This window comes from Pleurodeles waltl, chromosome 1_1 (assembly GCF_031143425.1).
Source record: "Pleurodeles waltl isolate 20211129_DDA chromosome 1_1, aPleWal1.hap1.20221129, whole genome shotgun sequence".
NCBI lineage: Eukaryota > Metazoa > Chordata > Amphibia > Caudata > Salamandridae > Pleurodeles > Pleurodeles waltl.
In genome coordinates this window covers 200,679,279-200,701,770 of record NC_090436.1, presented here as the reverse complement: position 1 = coordinate 200,701,770, position 22,492 = coordinate 200,679,279, and the positions used below count along the sequence as shown (strand labels likewise).

General features: G+C 46.7%; 1 protein-coding gene across 2 annotated transcripts in view; it reads left to right on the top strand.

Annotated features, from left to right (window-relative positions):
• The window catches only part of AMACR (alpha-methylacyl-CoA racemase), a 298,837-nt gene that overhangs the window by 96,876 nt on the left and 179,469 nt on the right, over positions 1 to 22,492 (top strand). For both annotated transcript variants that reach the window (XM_069220588.1, XM_069220597.1), the window contains exon 4: positions 2,478 to 2,638. In XM_069220588.1, the coding sequence (XP_069076689.1) occupies positions 2,478 to 2,638 (161 nt within the window). The remainder of the gene's footprint in view (positions 1 to 2,477; positions 2,639 to 22,492) is intronic.

Genomic DNA, 22,492 nt, shown 5'->3' with positions numbered 1-22,492 from the left:
GCAGAGAGAGAGCGGAGCAAGGAGAAGGAGTACAGCAGAGAGAGAAGGAGCGGAGTGGAGAGAGAGCGGAGCAAGGAAAAGGAGTGGAGCGGGGAGAGAAGGCGCAGAGCAGAGAGAGCGGAACCAGGAGAAGGAGCTGAGCAGAGAGAGAAGGAGAGGAGTGAAGAGAGAGCAGAGCAAGGAGAAGGAGTGGAGCTGGGAGAGAAGGCGTGGGGCAGAGAGGGAGCGGAGCCAGGCGAAGGAGCGGAGCAGAGAGAGAAGGAGTGAAGTGGAGAGAGAGCGGAACAAGGAGAAGGAGTGGAGCAGGGAGAAGAAGTGGAGAGGAGCGAGAGAGCGGAACCAGGAGAAGGAGCGGAGCGGAGAGAGAAGGAGCCGGAGAGAGAGAGCGGAGCGAGGAGAAGGAGCGGGGAAGGGAAAAGAAGGAAAAAACTAGAACTCTACATGCCAACAGCTCAGTCACGGTCCAGGAGGAACGTGGCTGCACAAGGTACGAGTACGTTTTGGGCTCAATTCACCAATTGGGAAAATTGGGAGAAAGGAGGGAGTGAGTAATAACGGAGAGGGAAAAGAAAAGGGGCTCACACCTATAAATAAAGAAGAAAAAACCCTCACAGACACTTACGCATGTCTTGGGCACATATGAATGCACAAACCTTGTATCACCAATGTGAACCCCCTCACATCCCCACCCATTCCCTTCCCTAATATCCCTTTCCAACTATTATAGTAAATTCACTTCACTGAGACCAGAATTCTTTATTTTCTTTTTTCCGAGGTTCCCTGAATTTCCCAGAGGAGACTGGTACTGGAATCAAGAGATGCACTAGTGAAAAGAGAACCTGGAGCACAATTGAAACAATGTATAAACTTTACTTATAAGACCCCTAAATCAATAAAACTACTAAATCATATGGCACCTGACCCTGTAGATCGTGTTTCATAAAGCAAAACTCCTTCAATTCCACTACATCTAGGTTGCATTTTGGGGCATTTCCTGTCACGGCCACTAGGCCTACCCACACAATTGAGGTACCATTTTTATCGGGCGACGTGGAGGAACACAGAATAGAAGAACAAGTGTTATTGCCCCTTGTTTTTCTCTATATTTTTTCTTTCAATGTTAGACAATGTGTAAGTAAGAAGTCCTATTGAGAAATGCCCTGTAATTCACATGCTAGTATGGGGACCCCAGAATTCCAAGGTATGCAAATAACCACTGCTTCTCAACACCTTGTCTTGTGCCCATTTTGGAAATACAAAGGTTTTCTTGATACCGATGTTTCACTGCTTATATTTTACCAAATTAATTGCTGTATACTCGATATACAGTGAAACCCATTGCACCGTGCAGCTCATTTATTGGCGCTGGGTACCTAGGGTTCTTGATGAACCTACAAGCCCTATATATCCCCGCAACCAGAAGAGTCCAGCAGACGTAACGGTATATTGCTTTTAAAATTCTGCCATAGCTGGAAAAAGTTATAGAAGAAAACGTGGACAGAAATGGCTCTTTTTTTCATCTCAATTTCAATATTTTTTATGTTAGCTGTTACTTTCTGTAGGAAAACCTTGAAGGATCCACACAAATGACCCCTTGCTGAATTCAGAATTTTGTCTACTTTTCAGAAATCTTTAGCTGTCCAGGATCCATTGGTTTCACACCCATTTCTATCACTAACTGGAAGGAGGCTAAATGTACAAAAAATAGTAAAAATGGGATATGTCCCAGTAAAATGCCAAAATTGTGTTGAAAATGTTGGTTTTCTGATTCAAGTCTGCCTGTTCCTGAAAGTTGGGAAGATGATTTTATCACCGCAAAACCTTTGTTGATGCCATTTTCAGGGGGAAAAACACATGCTTTCTTCTGCAGCCCTTTTTTCCAATTTTTCTGAAAAAAACTACATTTTAGCTGTATTTTGGCTAATTTCTTGGTCTCCTCCAGGGAAACCCAGAAACTCTGGGTACCTCTAGAATCCCCAGGATGTTGGAAAAACATGATGCAAATTTGGCATGGGTAGCTTATGTGGACAAAAAGTCATGAGGGCTTAAGCGCGAACTACCCCAAAAAGCCTAAAAAAAGGCTCTCCACCTGAGGGAGAAAGGCCTGGCAGCGAAGGGGTTTATAATACCGAACTGTGCCTCTCTGGTTTTGGGCAAGAGAGACTAGACTAAGGAGGCAGTGTGTTTCTCTCTGTTACTATAGTGTGCGATCATATTTGGGAAGTGGATCGAACACGCAGTATCTCTTCTGCCTCCCTCCATTTTGATTTCATGCTATCTAAATAATACCACTTGTACTGATAAACTAAAAGTTTCTCAATCCTTACAATATTAAATTCGACCCACATGTTTAAAATGGGCTGCCAGATACTGAATGTTTTTTATAGATCACATTTATTCTAAAAGAAACCTGTTCATCGATTATTGTCAAACAAATGCGTTAAAAATATTTTTGAAGGCCTTATTTTTTGTTGTAGGCGTACTCTCGAAACTTGGAAGAAAACATGAAAATCCTTACATGCCAGTCAATCTTGTGGCCGATTTTGCAGGCGGCGGCCTTATGTGTGCGATGGGCATTATGATGGCCTTGTATGAGCGAACAAGGTCTGGCCAAGGGCAAGTGATTGACACAAGCATGGTAAGTAAAAGCGCGGGACAATCTCGTTACTTTTAGATGGTTACGGCTGAGCAAGAGTGTGTGTCATTGAAGTTGTAAAGAGAGCTTCACAGCAGTTAAGGTGCAGACTTCAGCCTGTTGTTTATTGAATTTATTCTCTGCTCAATCGAATGTATAGACCCCAAAATGCCATTTTATCTTGTGGTTCAAACAAATGGAAACGTCGGCCTTCGTACTTGGGAGATAGCTTGACAGAAATGTTCCTCATTTTGAGATGAAAGAATCTGCAGAGTGAATATTCATTTAGGAAATAGGGATACAGCAAAAAAACCGTACGCAGGCATTTCTGTTTTAACCTTTCTCTGAGATGCCGAGGCCCCCCTGCCACCATCTTTGCATTGATGTTTTTTTTTTCCTGAAAAAAAGAAAGGTTTATTCCAATTATACTAGGAGCTGCTTAGTCTGTGAATGACCAGTGTTGTACAAAGACCTCTTTTTCTTATTATTCAGTGTGCATCCTTTCATTCAGTGCTTGTGGGTCACATTGAATATGGTTTATTTTCGCTGAAGGAATCCATTGCCATGGCCTTCTTTTCAGAACACCACAGGCTGAAGGCTGTTATTAAAGGCATCATGTCATGTCAGGCCACGTGTATGCAGCCTCTGCGTAGTTCGTTGGTATGCAGGATGTTTCTCTTTTGTGAATCAACTGTTTTACCTTTGGCTTTTGTAGATTTCTAAACCGTTCTTGTTCTCGCTGACTTCCTACAAGTTAATGTTCCTGGCTATGCTTAAATCACATTTGCGATAAAGTAGGCGTGTTTTTCAACTACAATCCCTGTAGCGCAGTGGTTCCCAACCTTTTCATTTCTGTGGACCCCACACTTTTACATTAATGGAACCCAGGGACCCCCACTGAATCATCATTGGAATCCGGGGACCCTCGCCTGTCATTACTGGAAGTTGGGAACCCAATTTGTCAATATTTGTTAATATTTTTTAATTTTCTAAGCCCTCGCGGACCCCCTGAGAAGAATTCACGGACCCCCAGGGGTCCCCAGACCACTGGTTGGGAACCACTGCTGTAGCGCATTTTGCCTATGTTGTAAGGCACCTTGGCACAATGGGTTCTGTAGCGACCATACTGAGTTGCCTAAATATTGCACAGTTTTAAATCTTTTGTTTTGTGGAGAGTAGACTAGGTTAGGTGCAAGATTTAATTGAGTAGCCTTGGAGCAGTTATTGCACAAGCATCATTGTGCCCACTCATGTTATGTCAGAACATAGATTGACCTATACTCACTTTCTTAGATGTTCTTCAAGTATCGAAAGGATTAGTAGGTTACAGGTTCTGTAAAATGGTGAAACATGCCTGTTGCTGAAGTATTTTACTCGCATATTTGCAATCTGCCCTGGCTTCTGTTGTGATGGATTGTACATAGTGTGAAAAAGGCAACAGATCCTTTATTTAAGATACAGCCAGATGAAATGCAGTCTTCCTCTCGCTAGCCACAAGATAACTGACTCAAAGACAATCCACACTGTTCAAGGATTCCACAAGAACTTGATAGAGGTCAAATTTCACTAATACATTACTAATACATTAGTGGCATAGATGTGAGCATATGACAACATATAAATCTTAAATTAGCCCATTCCTACACATGGTAGTCTCAATTCTGGTTAGTGACAAGGATGGCACAGCTCTGAAATTGATTGTTAAAATTGTAATTTGATGATTTGCTGATTTCACCATCTGTTGGATTGAGATCTGAAACTAATGTGCATGTTGTTGTTTTGCTGATTTATGCTATTCTTTGGAGTGTTTGACAGTATTGATGTTTAGTAGGCTATATTTCTTTAGACGCTTCGGTCAGCATATGGTTTTCATGTATGTTTATAGCTTAATTTTGCGCACTATTTATGCAACATTGATTTTGGGATTGTAATAAAGCTTTGAAGCTTATTCAGACTGGAGTTTTCATTGGAGTCTAAATTGTGTACAAGGATTCCATTAGAATTCAAGTAACATAACAGAGCGTTCTAAACTTTAAAGTTGTAAGGCAAACATAAATACATTTATGTATTTACACAGGTTGTAATAACTACACATCCCCCTTCTGTGTACTCAAACTTTTAAAAGAAAAATAAGGAAAAGGTTGAAGCATTAAAGGTACCAAACTGTAGGCAAAGATATTAACAAGTCTGTCCTAATCCTCCAAACAACAAGGAGGTTTGCGGATCCTATGACTCCCTACCAGTCTCGTACAGTCATAGGGTACAGTATTGTAATGAACCTGTTCGGCAACATCTCCACCTCCATGCTCACATTGCCTCCTCACCCTAGCTCTTGCATCACTCACCACTCCTTAATCATCCATCAACATGTAACTGTTGAGTTCCATCCCTCCTCTTTGATATAGTGCTACTTTGTGTTTATTATGTTTGTTGCCATTTTCCATCTCAAAATATCCGTCTAATACCTTCTTCACTTTGAATGGTCTCCAAACTTGGATAGTCCTCCACTCACCCTCCCATGCCTTATTTTCACCCAGTCACCACTTTTTCCTGCACTCTTGTTGTCATTTTTAGGTCTAGAGCGCAAGTGCTTTGACCTTTTGTAAGTATTGTGGGCTTGTGTTTTGAGGACATTGTATGTAATATCATTGCTATAGGCCTGTTACCGCTGAAAATGTGTAATGCACTATGACCTCTAGGGGCTAAATGTATTGTTACACTGCTATATTTAATGCCATTTTCTTTTTGTGTAGGTATGCCCTCTATGGGCTAACTATATAGTTACATGACCATGTTTCTTACAGATTTTATTGTCATTGTGGTGCCCTCTAGGATCTGTTCTAAGCATAACAGTCATATCAGCATGCTAAAATATTCTTGGTACGGAAACTTGTCCCATAATGCTTTGCAGGGTATTACTTTTACAAAACACTTTGACTCATAACTCAGCCTTTGGTGGTCCTACTATGCTAGTGGGGACTCCAAAATAATAACTCCTACCACCACTCATTATCTTTTTAAGCTCTTTCATGACTGGAACTTGTTTTACAGCTGGGAGAAATTATGTTTTATGGGGCGTTTAAGCGCTAAATATGGGGTTACTCTGCATTACTTTCTACTATTCTTTTATCATGTGGTTATGCTCCCTGAAGGCTGACTGTTTGGTTACATGACCATGTTTCTTCCAAATGCTATTTTTATTGTGCTGTCTTCTAGGGGTTGTTCTGAACATTGCAGTCAACATAATATAATATTTATGGCATGAAAACCTGGCACATAATGCTTGGCAGGGCATTACTTTTCCAAAACATTTTGTCTCATAACTCAACCTGTGGTGGTCCTAGGACAATGGGACCACCTACAAAACGCTCTTTCTCTCTACATCATTTCTGGGTCCCCACACTAGGTTAGTTGGGACCCCAATATAATAACTCCTCCCACCACTCATTAAACTTTCTCATCGCTAGAACTTTTGTTTTAAAGCTGGGAGAAGTTTTGTTTTATGGATCAAATCTGTTTATTAGTTTTCAATTTTCAATTTCAAACATCGCATTTACAATACAACACAATCTTGCGAAAAGGCTCAGTAATAATGCGAAACAATAGAAAATAAGGTTAGTAATTTAATGCAACTATGTTTCCCCACTTCTGGCTAGCTATGCAATGATCAAACCCCTCCCAGGCTCTGATACCATATGGATCTAATACTATAAACATATCTCCTTACAGGTACAGTCCCTTACAATCAATTCAAGTTCAAAACCCTCAAATAAACTGGGCATGTCAACTCTGCGAACTCCTCGGACAGAATACACAAAAATGGTTGCCAAAGATCCCTAAAGTCCCCACCTCGCTCCTGAGAAGTCAGGCTGAGCTTTTCCATGGCGAGGATAAACCAGAGTTTGTACAGCCACAAGACTGTTGTCGGGATTCGCTCTGTCCCCCAGTGAGATAGCAACAACTTAACTGCTGCGTTCAAGGCTAAAGCCATCTGTCGACCCCTCAATGATCTCAGGGGAAAGGTGAGAGAATTGGGAAGGCCCAACAAAACGTAGGCAGGAAATCTAGGGATCTCAGTACCAAAAGCCCTGTCCACCGTGTCTAATATGTCCTTCCAATACCGGTGAAGTTTGGGACAATGCCATAGAAAATGCACAAGTGAACCACCACCTCCACAACCCCTCCAGCAGAGACTAGATTTATTATGATCCCAGGCATGAATCCTACTTGGGGTGTAATACCAGGAGGAGGCTACTTTATAGGCTGTCTCTGTACCTGCTGAGTGGTAAGCTGTGTGATGCGCCCTATAAAAGACACTCTCCCACTTGTCTTCCGATAACTCTCTCTCGAGTTCCTTCTCCCATCTCAGTTGCCCCTTAGTCTTAGTCGGGCAAACTCCCCCCCCGTAGAAGGACATAAAGCTCGGAAACCACACGCTTATCATCCTTTTTCGTTAGAATCCATTTTTCAAACGGTGTTAACGGTCTATAACGGTATATATAATAACCTGTTGGCCGGGAGCAGGGCCCAATGTCTTATTTGATAGTACATCATCCTATCAGCTTCGGTTAGGCCATATAGCTCCCTCATCTGGTCAAAAGGGATGACCCGCTGCTCATCAAATAAATACCCCACCCTCTTGCAGCCCTCCTCATACCACCGACGCAATGCTTCAGACTGTAAGCCCGGGCCAAAATCGGGGTTCGCGCCTAGAGGAGTCATTGGAGACGGGAAGGTCGTCAAGCCCACCCGATTCCACACTCTCATTGAAACCCCAGTGACCAGAGATACATACAATCCCCGTGCCCTATGACGACGCCTAAGCCAAGGTTCCTTCCAGATGTGAGAGCCTGCCACTGCTTGGTCCATAAAACACCAATGCTTCTCGGAGGACGGTCGGCTCCACTCCAAGAGGAAATGCAACTGAGCAGCTTGGAAGTATCAAAGGAGACAGGGGACCGCCAGTCCCCCCTCTCTATCGGTGCAATACAGGATCTGCCGCGATAACCGCGCCGTCTTCCCTTCCCATATAAATCTTAGAACTGCTGTTTGGAGGGTCACTATCGTCCGTGGGGGAGGCTCCAACGGGAGCACCTGAAACAGATATAGTATACGTGGTAGAATGGTCATCTTCACTGCTGCGACCCTACCCAACCAAGACAATTTAAGTTTCCCCCACGCCTCTAAGTCTCAATGCACCTCCCGAGTCAGTTTCGCATAATTCGCCGTCACTGTGCGGGCGACTGTGGATCTCAGCTCGATCCCCAAATATGGGAGCCCCGTGGAGGACCATGTGAAGCAGAATCGGGCCTTTAGGTTCCGTTCCTGTTCCGCACTAATAAACTTGCCCATGGCCTGCGATTTAAGCATATTCATTCGACGTACTCTGCCCTGTCCCAATCCAATCTACTCAGCTGTTTTCGCACCTTCTCAAGCTCTCGCCATATTCTAGGAGCACCAGTGCGTTTATGTGAGCGCTCAAACACCCTTACTCGCTGTTCTAGGTCCCCCTCTAAGTCTACTCCTTGCCTTATTATCCCTAGAAGAAAGGGACATCACTTCACCTCTCACCATAACCTTCAGTGCCTCCCACAGTGTTGCAATGCTTACTATCCCATCGTCATTAAAACGAAGGTAGTCCGCTATCGCCCCCCGAATCGCCCCCACCGTCTCAGCGCTCTGAAGCATCCCGATGTACCAACCCTCCCCATGCCCATGTGGATCTCAACTGTAATTGGGGCATGATCTGAGAGGGCCAGCGTCTCAATCACTGCGTCTCTGACCCTAGAGAGAAGCTCCTGGGATGCCAGAAAGAGGTCCAAACTAGCGTATGTTTTGGTTGCTGATGAGTAAAAGGAGTAGTCCCTCAACGAGGGGTGCACACTCCTCCAGACATCCACTAGACCACACTCGCTAAGCCATTGCCGCCCTGCATCCGACAGAGACCCCGTCTGCCAGTACCGCTGACCTGAGCAATCCAAGACCCCGTCCATCACCAAATTAAAATCGCCCCCCAGCAAAACAGCACCATCAGGGGATTGGAGCAGCAGAGTCAAAGACTGTCTCAGGAAGAGTTCATGTTGGGAATTAGGTGCATAAAGGGAAGAGCTCGTGAAGGAAAAATCTCCCAGTCTAAGTCTCATGGCCAAAAGCCTCCCTGGGATCTCGTGCAATTTTGATATCACTTCCCCTGGAAATGAGCGTGATATGAGTATCGCCACCCTTGCCTGCTTTGATGGTAACGAGGACCAGAACTGCCTGGGGAACCACTTAGAGCGTATACGGTATGTATCTTTAAAGACAAGGTGCGTTTCCTGCAAGAGACAAATATGACTTCCCGATCTCTCTAGAGCCGACAAGATGGTCAGCCTCTCAGTAGGGTTATTGAGCCCCCTCACATTTAAACTTAAACATTTAATGATCATAGCCTATACTGAGGGGAGCCAGCAAAGAGGAAGGGGCACAGCAGAGGACTACCCCCTACATTAACATCTAGACCAACTAGATCAATCAGGCCAAGGAGTATTTCCACAAAAAGCTAGCATCGCAGGGAAACCCAAAAGCAAACAAATGCTAAGCACAACAGGTGCATTGAACACAAAAGTCCTCGATTGTTGTCAATCGTGAGGTGCAGTTTACACGGGGTAGTACATCCAACCAGATCGAGTGATCAGGTCCACAGTCCCCGCCGCCCTGACCCTCTTCAACGATCAGTATATTGTTAGCGATGCGGCCAGTAGCAATCCCGGTCGCCCCCGGGAGTCCAAACTAGGTCGAGGTTCCGGCGGCCACGTTGTTCAAAGCGGCCTCTCTCTCCAACCTCAACTCTGAGGCCGTCGGGCGCTGCAGCTTCCTCTTCTTCTCTTTTCTCCGCCAACGAGGAGAGCCCCGCGCCGGCAGAGCCGCTCCCTCACTCGACTAACGGCCAATGTCCTCCAGAACCAGGACGCGGCCAGCCTCCAAGACGGTTTTCACCTGCCGGGTCTGTTCCTCCCAGCAGAAGACCAGTCGGAACGGATGGCCCCAGGAATATGACACATTCTGTGCTCTCAAATGCTTCGTGATCGATCTAAACTCTCTCCGCCTCTGCAAGGTCCGCACCGGCAGATCATGAAATAGCTGGAGTTCATTCCCTCGAAAGTGTACACCTTGGAGAATGCGGGCCCGCTATAGAATCTTTTCTTTAAGGACAAAATTATGGAGACAGGCTAGAATGTCAGGGGGGCAGTCTCCAGGGCCTCCAGTGCGCCCAACTTGATGTTCCCAGTCCAGGACTACCTCCTGTGTCTCGTCTGCGCCAAGCAAGAAGCAAAACAGGTCCACCACGTAGCCCTCGATGTCCTCTTTTTCAACACCGACCGGAGCCCCTCTAATGCGAATATTTTGTCGCCTTGAGCGGTTTTCCAAGTCTTCAGCCGCCATCTGGAGGAGGTCCTGCTGCTCTCAGAGAAGCATCACCTCCTGCTGCAGGCCCGCAACCTCTTTGCCGCGCGGGATCTCATTATCCTCTAGCTGCGAAAAACATTCACCCAGGGAGGAAACCTCTCCTCGCAACTCCTTCACCTCCTGTGAAATGTCCCTACGTAGCTCTTGGATGTCTCCCCGAAATGACTCAAACAAGGAGGTCAGAAAGTAATTCGTGACAGGAGAGGTCTCCTCTGGATCTGTCTCCCCGCGACTCTCCAGGGCCCTCGTCTCAGGTGGATCCTCCGCCGCCGTGCCAGATGTCAGGCGCGTCTCTGCCAGCATGTCCCTCACCGAGCGCTCGTGCTTAGACTTTCATGCCGCCATGGTACGCCGGCCCGGTCACTCCACGCCGGTTCACTGCCTCAGGGAATCCAGGATTTCTGTCCGGGGCCGATCAGCATGGGCCCTCCCAACCGGAACCGTGCCCAGGTCCAACTTCCACCGGCCCCCTCCGCGACAGTCCGCTCTTGGCACCCCTTCCACAAAGTTGCAGGGCCATGGTCGTCAGATCAAATAATGGGGTGAGGCCAGTCCCCTGGGTCCCTACCTTATGCTGGGGGCCTGCACTTCAAACAGCCCACTCCAAGGCACCAAGGTGAGGAGGTCTTGCTTGTCCCCTCCCGGTCGGCCGAGCACGAAGGAGCACCTTCTCCCCCAGGCGCTTAGGTCACCAGGCGCCGGGTCCACTCAGCCCAATCCAACTGTTATGGGGCCCAGGGTAAGCCCCCGGGCCCTCAGACCCTCAACGCACGACCTGGAGAAGCCGCCGGGTAGAGGCCCGTCCCGCGGCCCAAGCCACATCCTGCGCCGCGGCCCCGCCCAAACTATGGGGCCGAGGCCAGCTCCCCTCGCGGGAGCGGCACAACCTGGTCCCGGCCGCTGCCGAGCGGAGTAAACACCCGGGGGCACCTCACAGTACGGGGGGAGCCTCCAGGCTTCCCCCTCTGCGGGCCGCGAGGCACTGTGCTGGATCGAGGCGGCGGAGCGCTAGCGGACACGTCCTAGCCTTCCGCCATCTTGGACACACCCCCAGAAGAAGTTTTGTTTTAAAGGCCTTGTTTGTAATATCTTTGCAGTAGGCCTGCTAGCCCTAAAAACACCTTCTAGGGGTATTTTGTTACACTGCATTACTTTCTGCTATTTTTTCATGGGGTTATGCCTTTTAGGGACTAACAATATGGTTACATCACCATGTTTCTTACAAATTATGTTTTTGCTATGGTGCCCTCTAGGGGCTGTTTTGAGCATTACAGTATAATGCCAAAAGTTTTTTTTTTATAAAGGTTTATATGATAATTGTATATGCTTTAATAATCTCTCATTATTACAATTATGACCATGATTCAGGCCAACTTAACATCCTAATTACACTTTGACTGTTTGAACACTCTTGTTATGTTTGGGTGACCATTCTAGTTTATTTCTCCTCTGTGGCTGTCTTGTATCTTTTTTGGGGTATTGTGTTAACCAGTCAGCAATTCTGATGGGGGGTTGGTGAAAGTAGTATTCTATTATTGGAATTAGCATGCAGATGTAAATTAGAATGCTAAATGGCAACATTTTCATTTTTTTGCTGCAGATAGAGGAAGAAGGTAAATGGAAGTGCTTTAGTTATATGCAAGACCACTGGAATTATATGGGTGGAAAAACAAAATTATGAGGCAGGGTTGACAAATTTATGTGGAAAGAAAAGTCCAGTTATTAATTTACAATACCAGTAGCTCTCACTCATGCAAATGCAAGACCTGTTGCATTGCAAATGCTTGTTACTCTTGTCCTCACTCCTCTCACAACCATTAATAATTAACCATGCTGGGGGTCAACTTTGTGCTCACTTTCCTCCCTCTCATTTTAAAAAAAAGAGAAACATTGATTAGGCTATTCGTAGTGGTGTGGTGGGCCCAAACCATGTCTTTCACCATCAACTTAACATCTTTTGCACTTTGAATGGCCATTAGTATGGCCCGCTTCACCAAACGGTTGGCCCTTTCAACCATTGTGATGGCTTGAGGGTAGTACAGTTTAGTGCAATGGTGTTTTATTCCGCAGTTCTCCAAACATGACCTCATGTTATGCAATGTAAGCTGTGTGCCATTGTCTGTAATTAATATGTGGGGAAATGACTCCTGTAACAACACCTTTTTCCACACTTCAGTGGTACTACTCGTGGTCACTTCACGCATAAACTTAACAACCAGCCATCTTGAATGTACATTTACCACCACCAAGGCATTCTTCATTTTTTCTCTTATACCTTGCTTCTGTCCAATAAAGAAATTCAAACACACCGTGCTCCAGGGGTATTTCTGAGGGCTCAATAGGGCCTTTCATTGCTTGAACCCCAGTCTTAAGCCTTTTTTTGCTTTCTTTACATATATCAAACCTCGCTACCCACAATGTATTCTGATCATCCATAGCTGGCCACCACTCCCCACTCTCTTCTTTGTCATGGTCTGACCCAAATGCCCCTCATGGGGAAGACTGATAATTCTTTCCTTCAGACCTTCCGGTGGCACAAATCTATCATTCCTCACAATGATTGTATTGTCTGCCAGTGTAAGTTAATCACCAATTTTCACAAATGGTCTCAGAGACGAGCCACAGTGCTCTCCCTTTGTCTTCCCCAATCACCATTTGCTCGACTCATTTAAGAACCATGTCCTTCTCCATGCATTTTATTCACTCTTCAGCTGTGAACACACCTTTCACAGATTCTTCAACATCATACAACCATCCCACAGCTCCTTTCTTTTCTTTGGCTATAGTGTTTGGATCATCGATTTCCTTCCAATCTAGAGACAAGCGTGAAAGACAGTTGGGGTGTGCATTCTTGCAGCCAGGTAGTGGTTCAATCTGAAAATGACACTCTTGCAGTCTGGAAGCTAATCTCACCAGCATGGCTAATCCCTTGCCAGTCCCCTCCCCCAGGGGGCAGCACCTTTACAAGGGGTTTGTGATCTGTGCGGATGTAAAAATGTAGACCCCAAAGAAAGGTCCTAAAATGTTCCACTGACCACACAGCAGCTAAGGCCTTGCATTCTATCATAGAATAGTTACGTTCACTCTCTGTTAAAGAGCGCAAAGCAAATGCCATCACCTTCTCCCTAGTACTATGCAGTTGGGACAAGACTGCCCCCACCCCACATGCACTTGCATCCACTGTCCATATCCTTTTGTGCTGCGTATCAAAAGGCACTATAGTGTCTGCTTCACACACATCTCTCTTCACAACGTCAAACACTCTTTGTTGTGCATTTTTCCATTTGAATGTACAAAATTTCCGTTAGATCATTTTTAGATTTTCAGTCTTCTCTGCAAAGTTGCTGACAAATTTAGAGTAATATTCGATTAATCCCATGAAACATCTTGATTGATCCTTATCCTGAGGAACAGATCTGATTACTTTCAATAGGTTACTCTTTGGTTTAACTCCGTCACCCGAGATTGTGTGACCTAAATATTCAATTTCTTTGACCAAAATTTTGCATTTGTCTCCCCTTAACGTGAGGCCTGCTTCCTTTAACCTTCCTAAGACAGATCTCAGAACATTATTATGTTCTTGTACTGATTTCCCAGACACCAAGACGTCGTCCTGAAGGTATAATATATTTTCTGTTCCCTTTAAAATCTCTGACATCATCTGATGGAACACACTTAGGGCCATATGTACGAACACCTTTTCCCATAGACACAGAATGGGTAAAAACCTTTGCTACATCTGGCCCTTACATACTTACCCAAAATGATCCTTGTAAACTGGAATGTTCCCTCTAACATGATCAATTCTGTAAGACTCCTAGACTCTTTATATAGTTTGATCTGCTGGTAATCACTTTTCAGGTCAAGTTTCCAAAAGTACCTGCCGCCTTAGAGTAACAGGAGGATTTCAATGATGTTAAGAAGTGGAAATGTGTCTGTCACTACATTTTGATTTGAACCATGTAAGTCTACGCAGAACCTGAACTTGCCATCTCTTTTCTTTGTTGTAATCATATCCTCAAGCATTTTCTTCACTTCTGCCCTAACGATGACTGGGACCCTCCTCAACTTGTGTTTGATGTGAACAGTGCCCTTTTTAACACTATTATGTCTACATATCCTTTCATCTCCTCCCCCCTCTTTTCATTAACCACTTCTTTCATTTAATCCAACACTTCCTCCATACTCAACTCATCTACTACCAACACTTTGCCCAGTGCATGTGGATCATTTATAATGTGTACGTTATATTGCTGCACCCATCCCATTATCAGTTGTCCATCTTAAGCCACATAGATCTTCCCTTCAGTTTTCCGTGACTTGAATACAATAGACAACAAAAAGTACCCGAACACATCAATGTTCTCCCCCGATATCCTCTTGCATTTATATCTTTGGGCATTAGTCATATTTGGCCACTCCTTCTTCCACATGCTCACTAGCACAATGATATAACAACGACCCTGAGTCAACCATTAGTTCAACCTTTTTGCCTGAAATTACAAAAGATGCTGGTGGTCGGATTATCCTTTTTTTTTCATCAGCTTCCTTGTGCACGATCAGCAGTCCGTCTTGATTGCTGTCCTCATATGCATTTCCATCCATCAGTGCCACTCAAGATATAATATTGTCCTTGTACATAGTGTTGTATAGCCATTTTAGTAATGTGTCTGGGCAGGTTATTTTAGGAAGTAGGCCTGCTGCTTGTGCCCTTTAGCCTAGTAGCATTTTATGCTTCTTGATTTTATTATTTCAGAATCAGCCACATTCGTAGTGGTGTTTTATTTTCTTTATTTAGTTGTTCTTTCACCTAGGAAAGGATTACGATTCATAGCACAATATTCTTTTCACTCTGTGCTTTCCTCAAGGAGCAGCGATATAGGAATGTTGGCACAAGTGTTATACAGTGTCTCTAACACTCACAGAAACATGCATACTTTTTTTAGGGACATTTTCTCAGAACATCAGTTGTTTTTTTGTTTTTTTTATAACCAATTTTATTGATTTTACATCTGAACAAAACATGAAGACACAGAGGTTGCATTCAATATAGAAGCTCTCGACAATTAGAGTGATCTAATAATCAAGAAGCATATTTCGTAACACCTGTCTGTGGTGTAACCATGCCAAAACCTCTCATCTCTCTGATTCAGTTCTCCATAACTTTCCCCAACAATTTCCCCCACACCTGATCATGTTTCTTAGGGCAACCTCTAGCCTCATAAACAGCTTTTCTTTTTTTGGGAGCACAAGTGAACCCCTTAGTGCCACTGCGCCAGTCCTGGAGCAACTGGGGTATTCCGCTGTGTTGCGATATTGCATTTGGTAATTAGCAGAGCTGTTACCAAAAATGATTTGTCTGCTCTTGTGCCCTCCACACCTTCCTGGACCCCCAGCAAGATCACCAGGGGGGACAAGGGAACATCCCATCCAGTATCTCAGTAAGCTCCCTTGTAATGATTGACCAGTAGTTCTGGATTTGGGAACAGACCTAGGTGACATAATCAAAGTCAGCTGGGGAGAAACTGCAGCGGGGACAACTCTACTCAGGTAGTAGACTCACCAAATATAGTCTCTGTGGTGTTAGATGCACGCCATGTAGGTAGTAGGTCTGAATCAACCTTAGTTGGGAAGAGATAGTGGAAGTCTTGGGTGCCATCAGGGTGTCTCTCCAATCGTACTTCTCCCACCCAATCCTCTTAACGGGCCATGAGGCGGTCCATGTGCGGTCCGGGGTGTTCGTGAGGATTGTACCGGAAATCTGGGATATTTTCTCTTTCCGTAGGGAGCCCTTCAGGAGTTTAGCTTCTAAGGGGTTAAAATCTCATAGTGGGTTGGTGCATGGGACCCATGCGAGAAGGCACTTTGGAATTCGTTTAAAATTGTGTGATGCAAGTGTGTATTTGTTTCGAATTTCCGGGAAGGATTTCATGTGTGTTCCTGCCCATACATCGCCCAGTAGTAATAACCTATCAAGTCCCATTTCTTAAAGCCCTGGAGTTTTGCAGAGTCCCCAATCCAGGTACCATGCCAGAGGGGAGTTTGTCTAGTAAGCACTACGAATGTGCACAGCGAATGCGTCTTAGTGCAGCTCTCCACAAGGGCATCACCAGGCTGGTTGTGGCAGCAGTGCCACAAGGGATAGGAGATCCATAAAGCATGTTTAGTATTTGGGGAAAGCCCACCAGTGATAGCTCCAGACGATAGGCTTGGTCTGAACATCCTCCATTAAACCAGTCATGCACTGCTACTAAATTGGAGGCTAAGTAGTAGGGAAAGAGATTCATCATCCCCAAGTCTCCTTTATACGGTCGTCGTTGGCAGGTCTGTAGGGCTAGGCGAGATCCTGTACCACCCTACAGGAAAGAAGTGGCTATGTGCTATGTGCTATGCGCTATGCGCTCATGCCTGGGGTATAATGAGCGGGCTGTTTTGAAAGACGTACAAATACCTTGGTAGGATCATCATTTTAAATAGAGCAATACGGCCCAATACCTTCAGTGGAAGGGATTGCCATTTGTCAAAGTCTTGTTTTGTCTTTTTCACCAACGCTTCAATATTAAGGTTCCAGGTGAGTTCTGTTAGCAGCACTACCCAGATGCCCAGGTATTTAATGCTGAGTCTGCAAGGGGGTTTAATTTCCTGCCAGTCAGAGCAGTCTTTCACAGATGCCAGGGGCATTAGCACCCATTTGGAGGGGTTTAGGCAAAGGCCTGATGCCTCCCCAAAGCTTTGAAGTATACTTAGGTAGTGAGGGCCCATCACCGCTGGGTTAGCCAAATATAGCAGGAAATCATCCGCGTATAAGGCAATTTCATCCTCCACCCCATCGCCCCAGTTCCACCCCTGGATTTGTTCATTCTGTGCGGATCATGTGTGCTAGGATTTCGATTGTATGGACAAACAATAGAGGCAACAGGGTGCATCCCTGACTCGTTCCCTGTCTGATATGGAAGGCATCCAAGAGGGTCCTGCCAATATGCAGTCTGGCTTTAGGGTTGGAGTATAGGGCCTGCACCAGCCCCCGAACCGCGGTCCTAAACCGCGCTGCCCCCAGGTAACTCCATCCCACTGAATCGAAGACTTTCTCAAAATCGAGAAAGAGGAGTGCCAGGTCGGTCTTGAGTCAGTGTTGATGGGCCACGGCCACATGCAGACGCCTGAGACAATGACCTGTGCCGCATGTCGGCATAAAGCCGCACTGATCCGGGTGTATTAAGAACCGGCCGGAGCAGCATTGCTAGAATAGTGGCAAGTATCTTGCAATAGGCTGAGCAGGAGGTGGGGGGAGGTTGTGATTTTGGAATTACCACAATGGTGGCTGTATCTATTTTAGGTGGGAAGACACAGCTGTTCTCCACTTCTGCATACATGGTCAGTCATTTTGGCACTAGAAGATCTTTGAAGGCTTTGTAGTATTCTGTTGGAAAACCATCCAGGCCCGGGGTTTTCCCTGAAGAAATTGTAGTTAGTGCTGTTGATATGTCTACAGTTGTAAGGGATTTGTCTGATATGTTTGTTTCAAGTCGAGGAAGCCTGGGGAGAGATAATCCCTCGAAGAACTGCTTCGGAGGCTTTGTGCCTTCAGTGTCTGGGGCGTGTATAGGGTACGGTATATTGGGGTAAAGCTTGCTATATTGTTGGGATTGTACACAGTGTTTTGCCTTCTTGTCTATAATTTCAGGTATGATCCTGGGGATTTGGTTATGGGAAAAAAACCAGTACAAGAGTATACCATTTTTGCCCCCCCAGCCATATATCTTGGTTGTCGTGTCCCTCCAGTCATGCTTAGCCACCTTTAGAGAGTGGCGCGTATTTCTTGTCGGACTAATTCAAGCTCTCCAATTGCAGCCTCCCCATGTGCCCCCTTGTTCCCATTCTCCAGACGAAGGGCACGAGCCTCCAGAAGGGTAAGTTGGACTGAAAGCACCTGCTTGCGTGCACAAAGATAGCTCTTGGCTTAGCCCCTTGTTGTCTCTTTATTGGCCACCCACAAGATTCTGGGAGACTAAACCGAGCCTTCATTACCACTAAAATAGTGTTGTATTTCTTCCTGAAGTGCTTTTACATATGCTTTGTCTTGTAGAAACCAGGTGTTGAGGAGCCACATTGGCCGAAGCCCATCTCTTGGTGGGCCCAGACTCAGCAGCAGCGGGGCATGGTCGGAGATTCCTCTTGGCAAAATTTGGATTTAGTTGAGACCTCAGAACTCCAGTGTGGGCATAAAGATCAGGTCTATGTGTGACTGTGTGTGATGAGCCGCGGACGTGTGTGTGCGTGTATTGTCTGTGTCGCAAATGCCAGGTTCTCCAGACATCGCAAAATCGTAGTGAGGTATAACAGTCTGAAAGATGTAGGGCATTCGTGCGGTGGGCCATGGAGGGGGATCCAGACGCATCCGCCTCCGGTATCGGGACTGCGTTAAAGTCTCCCCCTATTAACGTCAGCCCCTATGGCATATTTAGGAGATGTTCGGAGAGGGTCTGAGGGAAAGAGTGGAGGGCCACCGGTGATTCATATACAGTCACTAAATTAATGGTGCGTCAATCAAGTGTATCGGTCAAGATTAAGAATCTTCCTTGCAGATCTCAAACCTCATGGGAGATCATCATTGGGAAGGCCTTCCGCAGTAAAATGGCCACCCCCTAGAGCCTCTAGTGTTCCCTGTCATAGCCCCTTTACGCTTAGAACTGGCAGTTATGGCCCATTAAGTGTGTCTCCTGCAATAACAGGACATCTGGAGACTGCCGGTGGGCAAATGTTAGCACCGCCGTACGCTCCACCTTGTCTAACAAGCCATTCACATTTCAAGACAAGACCCTAACAGTTGCCATTGTGAAAGTCTTGATAATTGCTGCACCATCTGGGAACAGAGAACTGGGGGTTTCTCTATGTGGTTCTCTATTTACAATGAGTGTGTCAATATGCAGTGTATTATGCTTGCTATAGTGAGTGCCTCACGTTGAGATGCATAAATAATACATTTCTATGCATTGTGTCCTAGTAAGCCATACAAAAAACAGATTAAAACAAACGCTTCCCAATACTTGGTAAACATACAAAATCCTTTCCTCCCAACTCCCACCCTACCCCATACTTCCCTCCCAGAAGCATCTGTCGCCCTACTGAAAACGTCCAACATAACACTACAGACAAAAGCAAAGCCAACAACAGTTAACACTAAGCTAAATTAGGGAGTGTGATTAGTGGTCCCCTCCTCTCTGAAGGATAATTAGTCACCATTGATGTAGGTATACAGTTAGATCACGGGCTTTGTGATAAGTCAGAGTCAGAATTATGGGCCAGCACTTGGGGGGAGAGTCGGTAAGTCCCTCCTTGTCCGATGCTTGGTGAGGTTTCTCGACAGGGCTCTGTGGACACCTAGATGATGACAAGGAGATTTCTCGTCCCAGTGGAGCCCGCAAGGGGAAATCATTGTTGGGCCCCGCCGTCGTCGCCGAGATTGAGTTCTGTTGCGTTGGGGCTTGGGTTGTGTGTCTGTTACAACAGTTCGTGGTCCATTTGAAGTGTGTAGTGGGGTACTGCTGGCATTGCGGCATGGGCGGTCCTCTGTGAGCCATTGCCAGGCCAAGGTTAGTGAATCAAAGAAGTGGGTCTTATTTGCATGGAGCACTCTGAATTTTGCTGGAAAGAGAAGATGGCATTGGAGGCCCATCGCCCTCTGCTTTTGTTTAACCTCTGTGTGAGACCTTCTTTGTTGTTAGACCTCACACGTGTAGTCAGGAAATAGAAGGATTTTGGTACCTTCACAATGGAGGTCCATGTGATTGCGGGCTTGGCGGAGTATATTGTCTCTGTCCCTGTTGTTTAAAATCCAGCCTATCATGGGTCTCAGTGGTACCCCTGGAGGTGGTTTTGGATTTAAGTCACGGTGGGCTCGCTTGACTGTAATCCAAGTTGATAGGCATTCAGGTGGCATCCAACTCTTTATCCATGCCTCTAGAAAGTCTGTGGCCTGTTGCGACTCCGTCCCGTCGGGCACTCCCAGCACACGTATATTATTGTGCCTTGAACAGCCCTCCACGTCTTCTGCTCGGCTGTGGCGTTCCGTTGTTTTGGTCACTAGGCTTGCCATTTGGGTTTTAAGAATAGCCACTTCATCTTCCACCATCGAGATCCGGGACTCCGCATCGGTGATTCTAGCGGAGGCATTTCGGAGGTCCTGTCGGACCAGGGCCACGTCCTCTCATACTTCGCCTATTTTTATTCCCACTGATAATTGAGAGGATTTTATCGCTTGTAGAATAGTATTAAGTTCATTGGCAGGGATAAGTGTTTTCTTTCCTGAGGGGTCACCGGTTGCCACATGGTTGGTAGTTTATTGATCCACCCGTATTTGAGCAGTGGTTGATCTGGGCGGTTCTTTGCCATTGTAGCTGCTGTTTTCAGAGGGGTGTTGGTATACACACCACTTGTTGTTTCTTCTCCAGTTGCTGGGTCTACTGCACATTGTACCAAGCTCTAGGTTCAGTGACTATGCCGTAGGGTCTGTAGCCGGGTTTCGGGTGGGTGGATATCACAGGGCGCTTTGGCAGCCAGTATGTCGCGATTGAAGCGGTCACTCCTCACTAGGGTATCTTCTGGTCTTCAACTCCAGCTGCTACTTTCGAGGTTCATCCGGATGACATATACTTTCTGCCCGAGGGTCCTGATCTCGGGGTTGTAGGAATTGTTTCCCATAGAGAACTGGGTCTTTAAAAAAAGGAAAATGGTTTCTTGCGGTCTTCACGCTCATGGGTCCATTCGTTTCCCCAGTCCCTCAGGCAACAGGTGCTACGTGCAGCTGCATCCTTCTGTGGCTCCCCTCACCTCCAGCAGGCCCTTTCTCGGTGCACCCCTGGTTTATGGCAGTCGTCCCCAGCAAGACCATTCTGTCCGGCCTTGTATATTAGTGGTGCCATGATCGCCAGTGGGGTCCACCACCTGACGCCCAGTACCGGACCTTCACTACAGAGGCCTCGACTCCCACTTAGGTCCACGCCGTATGCACACCATTCCCCGGTGAAACCGCTCCAGGGCCTCAGACAGCTCAACAGCCCTGTCCTCTGCTGTGTGAGAACGGGTGTCCTCCCCCTGGCCCGCGTCTCCCCACAGCAGCCGCTCTCCCTCGAGTGCCCCGGCCCGTCACCCTCAGTATTGATAGCCCCATGATTGTCAATAAGTCTGCAGCTCGCCGCTAAGCAGAAGGGCAGCATCTCCACCACTGCACCGATCCCTGGTGGGGAGGCCCTGGCTCCCACACACACCAGTGCGACTTCCGCACTGCCTCCCCGGTGGAGATGTCCAAGGGCCCCCAGGTGGTGTGACACCGGGTGTCCTTCTCTCGAGCCGCATGTCTCCAGGTCTGTTGCTCTCCATTGAGTGCTTCGGGCCCACTCATTCTCCGACCACCCCAGCCGCAGGCCTCAGGACTGGAAGGCTGAAAGTTCACACCCTGCACTCACCATTTTGGCACTGCAGGTCCTGGGTGGTGCATCGACCCCGGTATGTTTTGGGCCCCAGGTCTCAGCAGCAGGTTTCCAGTCTATAAGTTGCAACTCGCACCGCTCTGTCAGCGCCCAGATGGTCCGATCCGCCATGTTGGGTCCATTGACTGTTGGTCCACCAGCAAGTTGTAGGTCGGCAAGGGCGTCTCTTCAGAGCCTCAAGCGTTGAGGGATCCCCCCACAGTCCCTGGCGGGGTTACTGGGGCTTTAGCAGCTTGGATGGCTAAATGTTTTAATGGATTATGAAGGGGGATAGGGAGCACACCAAAAGTGCGGCCACCATGTTGGCGTACTTCACATCAGTTGTTTTAATTATAAAAACGCTTTTCTGTCCCATGCACATTAGAGGGAAGTTCCAGCCAGATGACCACAACTGCATGCTGATCGACTTCTTTACAGCTGCTTGCTGAGACTAACGGTTCCCTGGCCCACATGGGGATGGAGTGTCTATCAGTAACAGGCATCTTCATCACTGTCATATTCCGAAATGGGGGATGATGTCTTCCCATGGGGGAATCCCAAAGGGCAGATTATGGCTTAGCCTGCTGTGCTCCAACATAGCTTAGGTAGAAATCGCATATAGGCCCTCATTACAACCGTGGCGGTCGGTGTTAAAGCGGCGGTAATACCGACCAACAGGCGGCGGTGAACAAAATGGGATCACGACCACGTTGGGAACCGCCAACACAGACAGCCACTTTAACACTCCGACCGCCACAGCGGTAGCAACAAACACCTCAACCGCCAACCAACCAACAGACAGGCGGCATGCCCACAGCGATGTCCTGGGGAGTGTAAGGCCACAATCTCTCAAGTGGGTGGTTTGCCCACTGCTTGGTCCTGGGGAGTACAAAGCCACTGTCTCTCAAGTGGGTGGTTTGCCCACTGCTTGGTCTTGGTGGGT